General features: G+C 38.6%; 1 protein-coding gene across 11 annotated transcripts in view; it reads right to left on the bottom strand.

Annotated features, from left to right (window-relative positions):
* Positions 1-2,957: 2,957 nt before the first annotated feature.
* Positions 2,958-13,863, bottom strand: part of LOC135489775 (nuclear hormone receptor HR96-like) — a 104,406-nt gene continuing 93,500 nt past the window's right edge. For all 11 annotated transcript variants that reach the window (XM_064775293.1, XM_064775303.1, XM_064775302.1 and 8 more), the window contains one exon: positions 2,958-13,669. In XM_064775293.1, the coding sequence (XP_064631363.1) occupies positions 12,883-13,669 (787 nt within the window). In that variant the 3' untranslated portion in view covers positions 2,958-12,882. The remainder of the gene's footprint in view (positions 13,670-13,863) is intronic.

Here is a 13,863-nt window from a genome sequence, read left to right as displayed (position 1 = left end):
GGCAAAATACATGCTAATATCACAGACCAGTTAAAATATTATCACGGGCAACAAAAACACATTCGATTGAACAGTGGTAAATATGCAATGAAATGATTCATTTTAGACATTGGAGTTGATTGGCTCCATTTTGAGAACTTCCTTATTTCTAACTACAACAATAAGTTTTAAATCTTTCTGTATTGATGAATGTTGATGAATTATGCCCTAAAAAATCAAACACTGGAGTGGACCACACTGGAGTGGGGGCCACACTGGAGTGGGGACCACACTGGAGTGGGGGCCACACTGGAATTTTTTATTAGAGATGTTATAAGTCTTCTTGTATGAAGATGACAGAAGCTTACTTCATGTACTTACAATGAGAATTGAGAAATACACCTACCTCCAATCAGAAATTTCAAGTCTTCAATAAAAAAATTCATGTAAAAGAACACAAAATGTTGTGAACAGCAGGCCTTTAACTCCAATGCCCGTTCATGAATTGTACACGATAGCTGATAGATCCTTTTGCAAATAGGCCCTTGCAAATACTTGCGTTTGTAAACATAGGCCCATGCCTGTACTACTGTACATCTACAGGAGGCACTCCAATATAGGGGAATATTAAGTTCCCTACCATACCAGTACCATAATTGGCTGTTTATCACAGTTTTCACAAGAATATAGGCCTCCAGAAGTTGCTAGGGACGGACCTTTTTCAAAAGAAACCCAACCAAGTTTACAGGTATTTCGAGGAAAATTAAGAAAGTTATGATACTAGGCGAGGCATAATTAGTCAACAATCAAACTGTCAGACCTAAATGATGCAGCCCTTATTGTTTTGCAGTTCTATAGGTGGCGTATTATGGAGATCTTGGTTGATTTTACCCGAAGGGGGAACAAACTTCCGTGTCACACGACATCAAAACAATCATGGGTGGATTATTATGGGTAATACATGTACCAGTGGCGGCACATCATGTCAAGTTGGCACATTATCCTCCTGGCCAGGTGAATCCCATGCCCAAGTTGTCCCTTTAAAGATGATTTATAGGAAAGGGATTTGCTCCTTAATTACTTTTATTTCTGATAGGAGGTACATTCAGGCCTCTCAATTACACCATTTTGGACACACACACCCTGCTTTTTTCATCATTTGGACATATTTTATCGACATTTCATTGCGTTCGCCCTTAATAACATCATCAGTCTTTCACCCAAAATTTCTCTTTTTGCCCTCCCCCCAATATTTTGGGGGGCATTATGTCTGAGGCTGATTCATCCATTTCAACCTCCAGAAAACACTTCAGGAGGGTCAAAAACTGAATTATTTTTATTTTGACGATTATGGACCCCCAGAATTTGGGGCCAGCCCTGACATTTTTCAGTTTTCTTTTTCAATAATCAAGGTGCACGCTAGACCTTTTACTGGTTTTAAGGTGTTGCTATCTTTTGAGATGGCCCCTTGAACTTGAGCCAACATGACTTCAGGACTTCATTACCGGAAGATGGAGGGTTACTGCAACCCAGACATCTCCAAAAACATGTTTGGCATGCCGATTTGGGGCAGAAAGTGTTCTCCTTCCCCCCCACCCCGCCCCACCGATCCCAAAAAGTGTGATATGGCCCCTGAACTGTTATTGACAAGTAGAATAGTGCGTACCAAACAGCACACTACAAAAGGCAGTATTTTGATTTACCATGCTAAACTTTATCAGGTATTCAAGCTAAATATCAAAATCCCATTTTTAAGTCAACCCTCATCGCTTTGTGGAGACGGCCCCCATTTACATCTCGCCCCAGGTCAACTCAACTCAAGGGGACGGGATACATAGTACATTTTACGCAGCGTAGATAGCTCGCGCGTGTGACACTAATTGACATGAAAATTTAAATGTGAATTACTCACCGAAACTTAGAACACACACCGAACAATGGTCATCGATGATCCCTATTGTTATATTTTCCATTTTTGCCGAACTGATTGGAGAACAATAGAGCACTGAAGCAGAAAATCGCCATAGAGCGGGCAAGTGTTCGAGCTGTCAATTAGTGCAGTCTCGCTGATCGCCGCGAGATGGCGATAAGAACAAATAACCAGCTGGAAGAGTAAATGGCGGTATAGAAGGGTGTGACAGCCTGTTGTGCTCGCCGTTTCTTTTTGCAGGAAATACACCCGGAGTAGCAATTCTTGACCATTTTCGTTGTTGTCAAGAGGAACAAATCCAAACTGGAAATAATTGTCATGACATGTAGTTATTAGTTATTATTTCGGTCCGGGACCCCATACTCATGGTTTTATAACCTACTCATTTGAACTGTTTTTGAATTGGCCAATCATCTCGTCCCATCAAGGGTTAACATTGATTCCATCCTGACATAACCAGTGGTTTTAAATATATGCACCTCAAAATTGTCCAAAAAGTAGACCTAAGGACTTTTTGGGAACGATCCCAAATTCAGGAATGTGGATGCATAGACCTAATCATACTGCCCGTCATGATCTGGAAGACAATGCCTATGACGGTTGTTCCTCATAAACTAACTACATGTAGTATTTTTCACTCCTCCAGCTGGTTATAAATTATCAACGCTTCTCTTTTCTCGTCCAGCTGATGTTTATCGAATCTTTCGTAATTTTCACTTTTTCTACAATAATCCTTATGAAAGGTGTTTCATCTCCTTCAATTGGTTAAATATTTCAGATGACTATATGGACTCATCCAAATCAGAAAGTCTGTGTCAAGACATCCTGATGTAATCAGCGGTTTTAAATATACTCCGCCTCTTGATATCAAAGTTGGTGTAAAGACTGCTGTAGGTGCAGGAGACAAGTGCCAGGGTTGCGAGTGACTCATCCAGCTGGTTAACAATTCTCATGTTGGTCCATTGAGGATCCATATGGGGTGACGCATTTTGCAGTTATTTTTCGATCAAAATCAAGGCATAAAAAGAAGACAACAACAATGTTCCATAACAATTTGTCTGAATTTTAATGAAACTTTTAATAAAATGTAATGATTGGCAACACTACATTGATAATATTCTATAGTGACACCATCGTCAGTAGTGCCACCCTTAATAGAACCAGGACACCTCTACATTACTCAGTGCATAATGTACAACTATCCTAATCAAACAAGGGTGAAGACCATCCACTTCTCCGAAACTACAGGGTGAATCAAAAGAATACAATGACTGTGAGCTGAGGGTTAAAATTGGCAACAATATAGGCAGCTTTTGGAAATCTGCTCATTGCTTTCACCAAGAAATTCTTCAGAATATTCCATGACACTGACGGGCCTAATTATGTGTGTGAACATAAAGCACAATACAACACCATGCAGATTGTGCAAACCCTCTTCCACTGTCTCATTACAAAGACTCTAATTTGTAAGCGATTTTTAAGACACACCCTGTAGTTTTAGTTGAAAACATCTCTACAGCTTATTTCAACCTTACTTCAGTCACAATAGCTGTAGAATCATAGTACATAGTGCACAGATACAATAACTAAACCCAGGTTGAGATAAACTATTGTAATGGTACCTTTTCAGTTTCAGTGAGGCAGATTAATCACCTGTGATTTGGCGCAACATCTAAAGCAATTAAATGCCGCGACAAATTACATTTTCATCAAAGGATTTCACCACGAACTGTCGTTAACTTTTTTTTAATTCGCTCAATGCCCTAAAGAATATTAAGCCAAAGAATTTCTCATAACTAGGGACAGGATATTTTGCAATATTAAAGAATACTTGAAAAGTGTTGAGTAATTTTTATGTTATATTCTGTTGTAACTGATACTGACTGTATGATTCGACGGACCAACGTCGAAATAGCTCTATGTACAAAAAACTACATATATATATTTACATGTATTTACCCATAATCTGACACCAAAGTCAAGATAGTTAGTTTAACTGGATTAAACTTTTCACCACCCCCCATTTCCCCGAATAGACACTTCTAATTAATGGTTTGGAAGACTCCATTCAGAAAACAGGGGATGTGACAATAAAACCCTTAGTGGACTGAGGACATAATTATTCCATAATCCTTTTGAAGAAAATTAAAATGAGACTGTATATGAATTGTCTATAAAATACTGGAACTGCTCTTTAAAACTTTTACAAGGAAATGTTTCTCTTTCATGATATCCGATATCTCCAATACTTAGCCGCAATTTTCTATGAAAAGTGGGCTCAAGACCTGAACAATAAAATCTGCCAAAAAGTAGCTATTTTGTTACCTGTTTAAGTTTAATCAAGACTTATTGTGCACTGTCCAATATCATTTTCATTGAGTGATCATGAAGGGATTTGCGGTAAAATGAATAGATGAGCGTCTCAGCCTATAAAAGGGTGATGTATAAAGTATAATAACTCACTCATAGGCAATCTCTAGAAGCCAACGACACAACGATACTACAACCATAATCTGTGCCAACAGAGGATGAAGATAGAACTTGCCAACAGATACTGCGCTAAGATATGTTATGGACAGGGACGTCAAGTCGGCCATGACGTCAAGACACCGGCCGCCATCAGACAAGGAGGTGACATCTCATATTGATCTTAACACGTTTGAAGAGATTCCCCTTCAGGACGAGGACGGAATCTAAACAAACAAGGAGAGGTCGTAACCACCAAATGAAACAGCGTCCAAATTTCCCCGCCCCAACGCCTCCCTTTGCCCCATATGCCAATCAAAAGTTTTCTTGATCCCGCAACTCTTCGACATTGCAAGAAGTCCCGTACACTCCTTGAATATTACGGATACTAACCAGAGGGAGCCGGGATCGTCCTAGGCTAATCTTAGTGCTGTATTTGTAGGCAAGTTGAGATAGCATCGCAAATAACTTGGTAGCTGATAATAAACATGTCTTGATAAGTCAAAATATCAAAATCTTAAACACTCGTATGCAGTCCCAAAATCCTATTTTCTGCCAACCTCATGTGCAACAATGAAACCCATGAACTTATCTCATGACAGAAATAACACAACTTTTTTTTGAGATACCCTGTTTAGCCTGATTCTTCCATGCACAGAAAGCTCAGTTTCCTAATAACAGAACAAACATAATCAGTTTCGTGGAAAATGTTATAGCTTTTCAATAATGTCACAGTTTACTAAATATTTTCCAAACCTGAATACCTTAAACGATATTGATTCATTAGCACAAGGCTACTAGCAAAAAGCTACCAATACAACTGGTATGCTCTACAGAACGATAAGTAATACAAACAGATAAAAATAAAGTTTTACTTTTGGTAAGAATTCCTATGAAACGAATGATGTGAAACTGGGACACTTTTAGGGGACCACCTCAAAAATAACTTTCAGTCAATGGAGTGAAACATTATTTACTTCTGTCTGAACTTGTCTGAACTTCAACATTTTTTGAGTGTCACACATGATCTGAAATTGATTTTAGCTATTTATCGTTTCTCTGGAAGTGGCTCTAACCAATTTTAAATCTATTTTACCCAAAATATTATACATTCGAAATTGTGGTGTCAAAAGGGAAAAGTTACAGGTTTGGTATGAACCATCATTAACATGAAAGGGAAGTGCATCCCACATGTCCATGAAACATAAAATAGCTTACCAATGCATAATCGACTAACTAGCAAGCACCAAAAGTTATTATTTCCATTCGAACACTTAAAACATATACAAAATTGGGGACGTTTTTAATACTCGTTTCGTGGCAAGATAACTGAATGATACTGAAAGGATAGGTGCAGTGCAAACAGCTCTTTTGGGACATACTTTACAAGAACTGTTTCAAAGGTCAAGGGCACTCGGAGGAAGTACATTTTAATGAATGATTCTTTTCATTCAAAATTCGATTCAATTTATAATGGTAGAAGGCTCTGAAGAATACCGATTGCAGCAAGATTAAGCTAGCCATGTTTTACTTTTTGCTTTCAACGAATTATTGCACATTCTGTTTCTTTGGTTTTGAAAGATGAAAATGATTCATTAGCCAACAAGTTAACCACATGTCTGTAAAAAACAATAATTTGCAGGTTTTTATTCATTGTACATGGACACCGAGAACTTTATAAATTTAGTAACATTCTGGCAATAAAATAATTGTCGATAGGATCTAGTAAATGTATCTCATTTCGGCCATTGATCTTGCTCCAAAACAATGTGAAAATAAAAAGTTTTCAGAGAAAGTCTTCAAACCTTATCCTGCAACACTTCGTCAAGTTTTCTAAAGATAACAGGCTGGTTAAAGATTAAACATGTTTTAAAATAAAACAACTAAAATAGACTGTGAAAACACAGCTGCAAAAAGAAGAGCAAGAAATGAAACTGAAATTGCTAAAACAAGAAGAGACGTCGCCAGACCAACCCTAAATGAGACTAATCTTTTAATGACCAATGACAAATGTACCATGCCAACAAGAGATTTAAATTGCTCTGACAAACGACTATAATCACTGCGCTGTGCGAAAAAAACTTCTCATATCTGCAGGTAAAACTAGTAATCGCTGGGTTTGATAGTAATTGCAGGTAGCTACAATCACCAATTTTTACTGCAGGCGACTGTGATGACCACTACAAACAAGTGATTTTAGTCGCATGCAATAAAACTGCAAGTTGCAGCAATTAAAATTGCTTCTCTGCAATGCACTTCTTGGCTGGATTCCTTGTTGGACATGGGCATAATTGCATTGTTCTCACTGTGTAAGAGTCTTTGAATTGGTTTACCGACAAACAACAAAAAGTACTACAATTTTCTCTAAGCTCTAAGGCAAGTGTGCTCAGTCGAAATCGGTCGAAATCTGTCGAAATTTCGAAAGGGGTCAGAAGAATGAACTGTAGTTATAATATACAGGGCTCATTTTGGGTTACATCACTGTGTAGGACACACCGAACAGAAACTAGAACACAGAACAGACCAAATTTGAAGGTATCCATTGGCGTATGTTATCAGGTTTTGAACCGAGTTCAAAACAGGTATATGTTTGAACAGTGCATAAACTCTCAAAAGAGTGAGAGTTTGCTTTGAAAATTCCAAATGACATCTCTCGAATTTGAACTTTAGCTTCAACCAAAATGTTTGCAATTTGGAAAATTCTGAACTGCTTCAAAGGGGGACTTTTTAATCTCTAACTTATAAGATTCAATGTCTGTTGGGGGCTTGAGAAGGCAATATTGAAAAGTGCCTTCTACATACATTGTTTAGCCACGTCATGAGAAAATACTGATTTGTGGGTATTTCTTTTTTGCTTTGTAGTACTATCATGATTTCCCTATATATCTTGCATCAAAATCGTTCTTCATAAACATTGGGATTAGGGAAGGGGCAATTGCATGCACCCTTCCTGAAAAGTGATTGCAGTCTAAAAGCTCTCTACAAACGTGAAGCTATTTCTATGTGACTTCGAGGGAGAATGTGATATGCCATTGCTACATATACCTTGTACCTTTCATTTGGTGGAAGCAGGTGTTGGATGGACAGTTCAGCAGGTTCTAAAAATCAAACTGGCGAGTTGTGTACATCAAAAAATTTAGTTTCCACAAAATGCGCTTTTAATATTCTGCAAATTTCTTGATCTCACACTTTCAATTTCAAAAGGGTGAGTCTTAAAAATGTTCGAAGTTCACATGTGGTTTGCTCAAGATTGCATATGTCTTGCACCTTTGTTATGGACGTTTCTGGACCTCACACTTTTTTCTTCTTACTTTTTTAAAAGAATTTGATGCATGCAAGAGTGACATTGCCTTTATTTAGAACCTACTGAACATGCAGACGTGATGTACCCTTCAAAAGCAGAGGAGGTGGAAGCGTATTTAAAGAAAGGGCCAAAGTAAAATGAAAATAACACCGAGGGGGATGTGCCCTGGTACTTTTTCTGCAGGGGCTTTCCTTGCTTTGGACACTTGATCTACGAGGTGAAATACCAGTAGCATTAAAAGATAGCATAACTCAATTACTAGTAGTTGAGAAAGTTCTGTTCTGGCACAAGTCAGATTCAATCAAAAACCTGACTCAATTTTCCTCGTACTTCAACTTCCAGTCATCATCGAGTCAGTCCACACCTAATCAACATCCAGTGAAAAAAATTGAAGTTTGAGGAAAATTGAGGTAGGTTTTTGACTCGAATCAGACTTGGGACAGAACAGAACTTTCTCCACTTCTCTAAATGAAAAAGAGAGGAAATACTAATTAAAAAGGACAACAAAATTCAACCAGCCTGCAGTTGGAACTCTGTTTACAAGACGAAAGGCAAACCTAATGCATTGTCGAGATTTCAGACGTTTCTCTACTGACCTATAGAAGTAAGTTCGAAATGGGGTGATACATCTGGTGTGACAAAATGTCCAATCAAAATAAGGTTTTTCAGGCATTCAAATGTGCCAGGGTCATAGATACAATAATATTCGACAAATTTTTTTCTCTAAAACTTCGGAGAAAATTACCGCCAAAAGGCTTGGTTTGTAAATAACGTGATAACCAAAATGTTCATTGTCGCTTTCTTTATACTCAAAGCTTGTTAATTTGAAATAAAATTCACAATTACTGTTGTCGAAAATGTAACAGACATGACATGACCTTGACCAATTCTCAAACTTATTATACACATTTGGTTTTTTTAGACTATAAGGAAATTACAACTGATGCAAACTTAACTTTTGGTACTGGAACAGATTTTGAAACGACTGGCAAAATTACAGACTAAAGATTTTTAATTCATGCAAAAGATGCAACATGTTTTTACAAATGAATGATAAAATGCAGTCATTAACCTACAACCCTAGTTACATGTATTGCCAAAAAATAATTAGCCTGAAGAAATCAATGATTTCAAAACTATCATTTCAAAATACAAAAATATAATGAATAAAATTGCATGCGCATGATTATTGTGGCGGTTTTTTCTGAAATCTCTAAAATTCGAAACCTGGAAAAAATCATGACATCATTAGTGATCCCCACTCCGTGACTGCACTTTATGGATTCATTTTAATGCCCGGCATTGGTGTCGAAAAAAGAATTACAATTTGACATTCAAAATTACAAACAAAAGCATTATTGATACAATTATTACCCTGATAAAAATTACGATTTTCTCAAAAAAATAATTTTCTTGTTTGGCCGATCTGAACTAAACACATAAAGCTATATAGAGTGATAGTGAAAATTAAAGTATTTAACAAAAGTTTTCTCATCAGTGGAAAAAGTTTACATTTTAGCCTCTGTCAGACAGTTGACAGAGTGTTATGCAATATGAAATGGAACCAAGTTGCCAAAATGTTATGATTGAAAAGAAGTTGAGATAACTCCCAAAGCTTGAGCATCCAATTTTTGCACTATACCCTGCATAATTTCATCACCGATTTCCACATTCATCCAAGTGGCAGAATTATTTCAGCTTTTTACAAAATTTGCCGAACAGACCCTGATCTGTTATCCTCACTAATCTAAATGTAAAGTTTTGTGGCAAAATTTCGAAAAAACTATAACATACTTTTTCCAAATTCTTTCAAAAAGTGCTCAGGACAGACACTCTTTTGTTATAATTGATTTGCAACCAAAACTCTTTAAATCGTCCCAAACTTTTTAACTCATGACAGGCCATATCAAGTAAAAAGCTGAAATCACCGACCTGACACTAATCATGATTTCCCGCAGCATCTCAAACACTGCCAGAAATAAGCTATTAGCGGAAAATATTTCAATATTACCAAAACTGTCGAAGCCAAATTTTTTCACCTTGGTTAAGAATCGAAAGTGCATGATTCAGAAAAGTTTTTCAGTTTGAGGAGTTGTATTCTTTTGTCATTTAAGTACCCAATATCAATCTGTAGCACATGTACCCCTTGCTGCCAATAATTTGGCAAAAGTAACTCGTTTACAGAACATCTAACACTCACATAGGCAGGGTGCTAAGCTTATGCTGGATAATAATGTATATATGCTCAACTACATCTCTGATCAAGGCCTTTGCATGCCAATGTACATTACAGGCCAGTCTCATAAAGTCTCCTTTTGTAATACTTTATTCATTAGTTTGGAGACATTTGTATCGGGCCACCCTGTACACATACCACAGCGTCAACTAGCGCTCCAAACTTGACCCGAGATGTAACATAGTACAACATCTTTAGAACCCTACATCAGCCAAAGACCAACATAACACAAGATTACACTGCAATATACACTAGTCTTTATAAAACCGATGACGGATTTTTTTAACCCGGACAGGGCCAAGGGCAGCTTTTGGATCATAAATTGACTCGAATTTGTCCATGACACAGAAATGTGTTGATATTATGCTTCATGAGTATGGTTCTATCAAACTCAGAGAGTGACACCACTTTGAGTAGCATTGTCATTGGGGTGACAATACATGTACATTGTCCTTCAAAGACAGTGAGAATATACAAAATGAATCGTCCTCATCAAAAGTTGCTCATGGTCTCATCGCTGGGTATCACTTTCATACACTTAGAGGTACAAAGGTTATAGATGTACATAGCAGTTCCTTGAGATAATTCCAGTCGATTTCAAAAGATGGCACAATGAACACAAACCTCGGAGACACAACACAAATATTGTTCGTATGATTTACTTCAGTGTGATGACCTATCATATGGTTTTGTTTCAAAAACAGCGATATGCTGCAAATGGCAGTATTTAAGTATTGAATTGATAATTTTATGACGAATATTACATGTTATGCAGACGCTGCCAAGTTTCTATGACGATGCGGCATTTGCCGTCAAAATATTTTTGTGACAATGATTTTGTGCAGATTCTCTGTGCATAATGACGTTATGAATTGAGACCGGCCAAAAACCTGCTGTACAGTCTAAACTCTGTTTCAAAGTTACAAAAACCAAGAATGGAAAAGTTCACGCACATGCCATCTTCACCCAGCAAGGGTCAACATTCACATTTGAACGCATCATAACGCAACATGTTCGCACGGGAAACGCTGCCGTAGTTTCCGGCATAGGGGGGAGTGTTTTGACATTGGCCCAGTTATATACAGTGAACTATACCACGTTATAACTTCATGGGCCTAGCAACTTCAAATGATTTGAACTGTTCAGCTGGCTTCTACTGGCCCGATGATATTTTCATTCGTGCGCAACCAAAACGATCAAGGCTACCGATTCAAATGAATGACACCAATCTATCCCTGCACTCTCCGAGGCTTGCACAATTAATACACAGGTACGCTCTAAAACAGAAACTCCAATGATTGCCAAACACTCGTGGACTACCGTAAATGGATACATAGGACAACAGTTAGATTTAGACACCACTGCGCCAAAATATACAGAAGCGCCAAAGGCCAGTTTAATATAATCGGGAAACACACTCCCAAACTGACACAAGGCCAAGAGATGCAAATGCACACTCAATTTAAGTTAAATTCCAAAACTGTTTACCCTATTTTTGTTTTTTCAATGCCTATGCCACTCATGCTAACCTTCCGCCAATTTAGTTACTTAAAACGTCCAAAACCGCGGCAATATGATGCCTGATTTGAAAAGGAAACCACTCCCCGACTTCTGTTATCAGACGGACAAGCCATCATGAGTGACAACTGAATAAACTATGATATTCCGTAAGATATGATTAAATGAGTGAATAGAAACGATTAGTCCTAATAAGCACACCGTGGAAACAACGGTAAATAAACGTCTGGACGCGATACTCAGCAAAGTTTTTTTTCTGACCAATCACCAAAGAGTCTGATGCGATGCACGCCATTTTCAGACCACAAGTTGAGACGTCGCAGAGTTTTCTTCACCAAGTGCATGATGGGAACTCCCCCCTGCTCATCTCAGCGTCAAATTCTTCCTTGTAACTGAATCTGATGAGATCCTTATGATCGAAATACGATTATTCGTCGTATATCAAAAGTTGACAAGACTTAGAGGTTTTAAAGTTTTGTGATAAATTTTCTTACCAGTTCTTTATACAATTATCATATTGTATTGGTTTTATCATCGACACCCACAAACTTTCAGACTCAAATTCAAGCATGCCGAAGCCAAAAACAGCGATGCAGCCAAGACTCATTGAGAGAATCTAATGAACTAAAAGTTTCGCACAAAAACACACTTGAGATGAAAAAACAAGCAGGGCTCAGACTTGACACAAAAGGTGAAGAAAACTACCTGGCAACGTACAATCACAGTTCACTTGCTTTGGTTTCATATTATCCCCGAAGATAAGTTGGTACAGTCGGTTTGATGGTTTAATGATTCATAAGGAGGCATCAAATATACACCTCGATCCTGAAGTCTGGCCACGCAGCGTGGCCTCGTCACGAAGACGGTCGCTGCGTTCCGAAACAATTCTCCAATACTGTCGGCACGAAGAAACTGGACGTTCATTAGGGGCGGTCAAGTCTACACAAGCAATTATCGCACACCTAGTCTATGCTTAGACGGAGTTCTGCTTGCAACTGTGCCAGAATGCACTAGCGCATGGCTCGTTTTTCAACGGAACCCCAAACTCGCGCCCGGTCGTACATCGACACACATACATGGCAGTAATCAAAGCAGAATTACCATAATCAGTCGGTACGTTCAATCCCTGTCCTCAATTTGGATGCGACCAAAGACGTAATTGGTATAATTCCCACGATCTGAGTGAATCTCACAAGATCCTTACAGCGCGCTGGAATGACTTGTTGTATCGTTACGTTTGCCCTCGCAGCAGCGCATGAAATTGACCAATCGACGAAGAGGAATCACATGTCATTCGTACTGATTAAGAATAGCACATACCTACGTTCGAATCAGCAGTAAAATATTTATAACATTTATCTTTCATAGAAGTTATCAATGGGACACCGGAACTATTTGGAAACACATGAAAATTAGATGCTAAAAGTTGTTTTTTCCCGGGCCACCGCCTCAGGTTCGTAAATCGAGCAGCTCAATCATCAGTGGCTGGATCCCCTCTGGGTTCACCTTCACCAAGATGGCCGAATGCTCCTCATTCAAGTTCCGTATATCCACCAACTTCATGAGAAGTTTGGGGTACACTGATCGCGCCTGCCCGTACGGGAGCTTCGATTCCAAGTAATGATTGAGTAGAATTGAATAACGCTCCTGCTCAGCGCACACCTTAGACTTGTCCAGAAGGTTGGGTCTGTCCGGTGAAAACAACGAAACGACAAGAAGTAAAATCAACATCGTTTCGTCTGCTTTTAAGTCCACTGCGAGGGAACGAACAAACTTCATATGATCCTCAAACAAGCCACCTTCCGCGTTTTTTAACTGCTCCGTCGTCATGGTGTTCGAGTCCATGTCTGATTCGTCGAGAAATTGTTGTTTGTCCTTATCATAGGAGATAACCGAGCGTAGAATCAACAACTCTATACTACCACCTTTTAGTAGACTGATCTGATCAGCCTGCGATAACGACTTAAATGATTTGATCTTTTTTGACATATCGATGACTCGGCGTACGCTCAGTTCAGCAATGTTTACGAGATCAGCCATGCAACTCGATTGGTCTCTGGGTGGACCCTCAATCGAAACTTCCAGCGACGACTTATAAGCTGCTTTTATTTCCTCGATCATGCTCTCTTCCTCGGCGAGCAGCTGTCGACGAGGCTGCGAACTCGTCACCTCTGCGTTCTGTGTCTTTGGGGAGAGCGTACCATTCTTCCTCTCCAGAATGACTTCACGCGGTTCACTGCAAACAGACATGAGACACTACAAACTCGGAAAAGTTCACACATGAAAATGTTTCGTCTTCGAATATACATGTATAAGCAAGTCCCCCTCACTAAAATGTTGAGCGACCTAATATTACATAGGATCTACAGTTGTGAGAGTTATTCAATGCCATGCCACTGTGTCTGTTTCAAGTGTTGTTTAAAATACCAA

This window comes from Lineus longissimus, chromosome 6 (assembly GCF_910592395.1).
Source record: "Lineus longissimus chromosome 6, tnLinLong1.2, whole genome shotgun sequence".
Classification (NCBI taxonomy): Eukaryota; Metazoa; Nemertea; class Pilidiophora; order Heteronemertea; family Lineidae; genus Lineus; species Lineus longissimus.
This window is presented reverse-complemented; position numbering and strand designations above follow the sequence as displayed.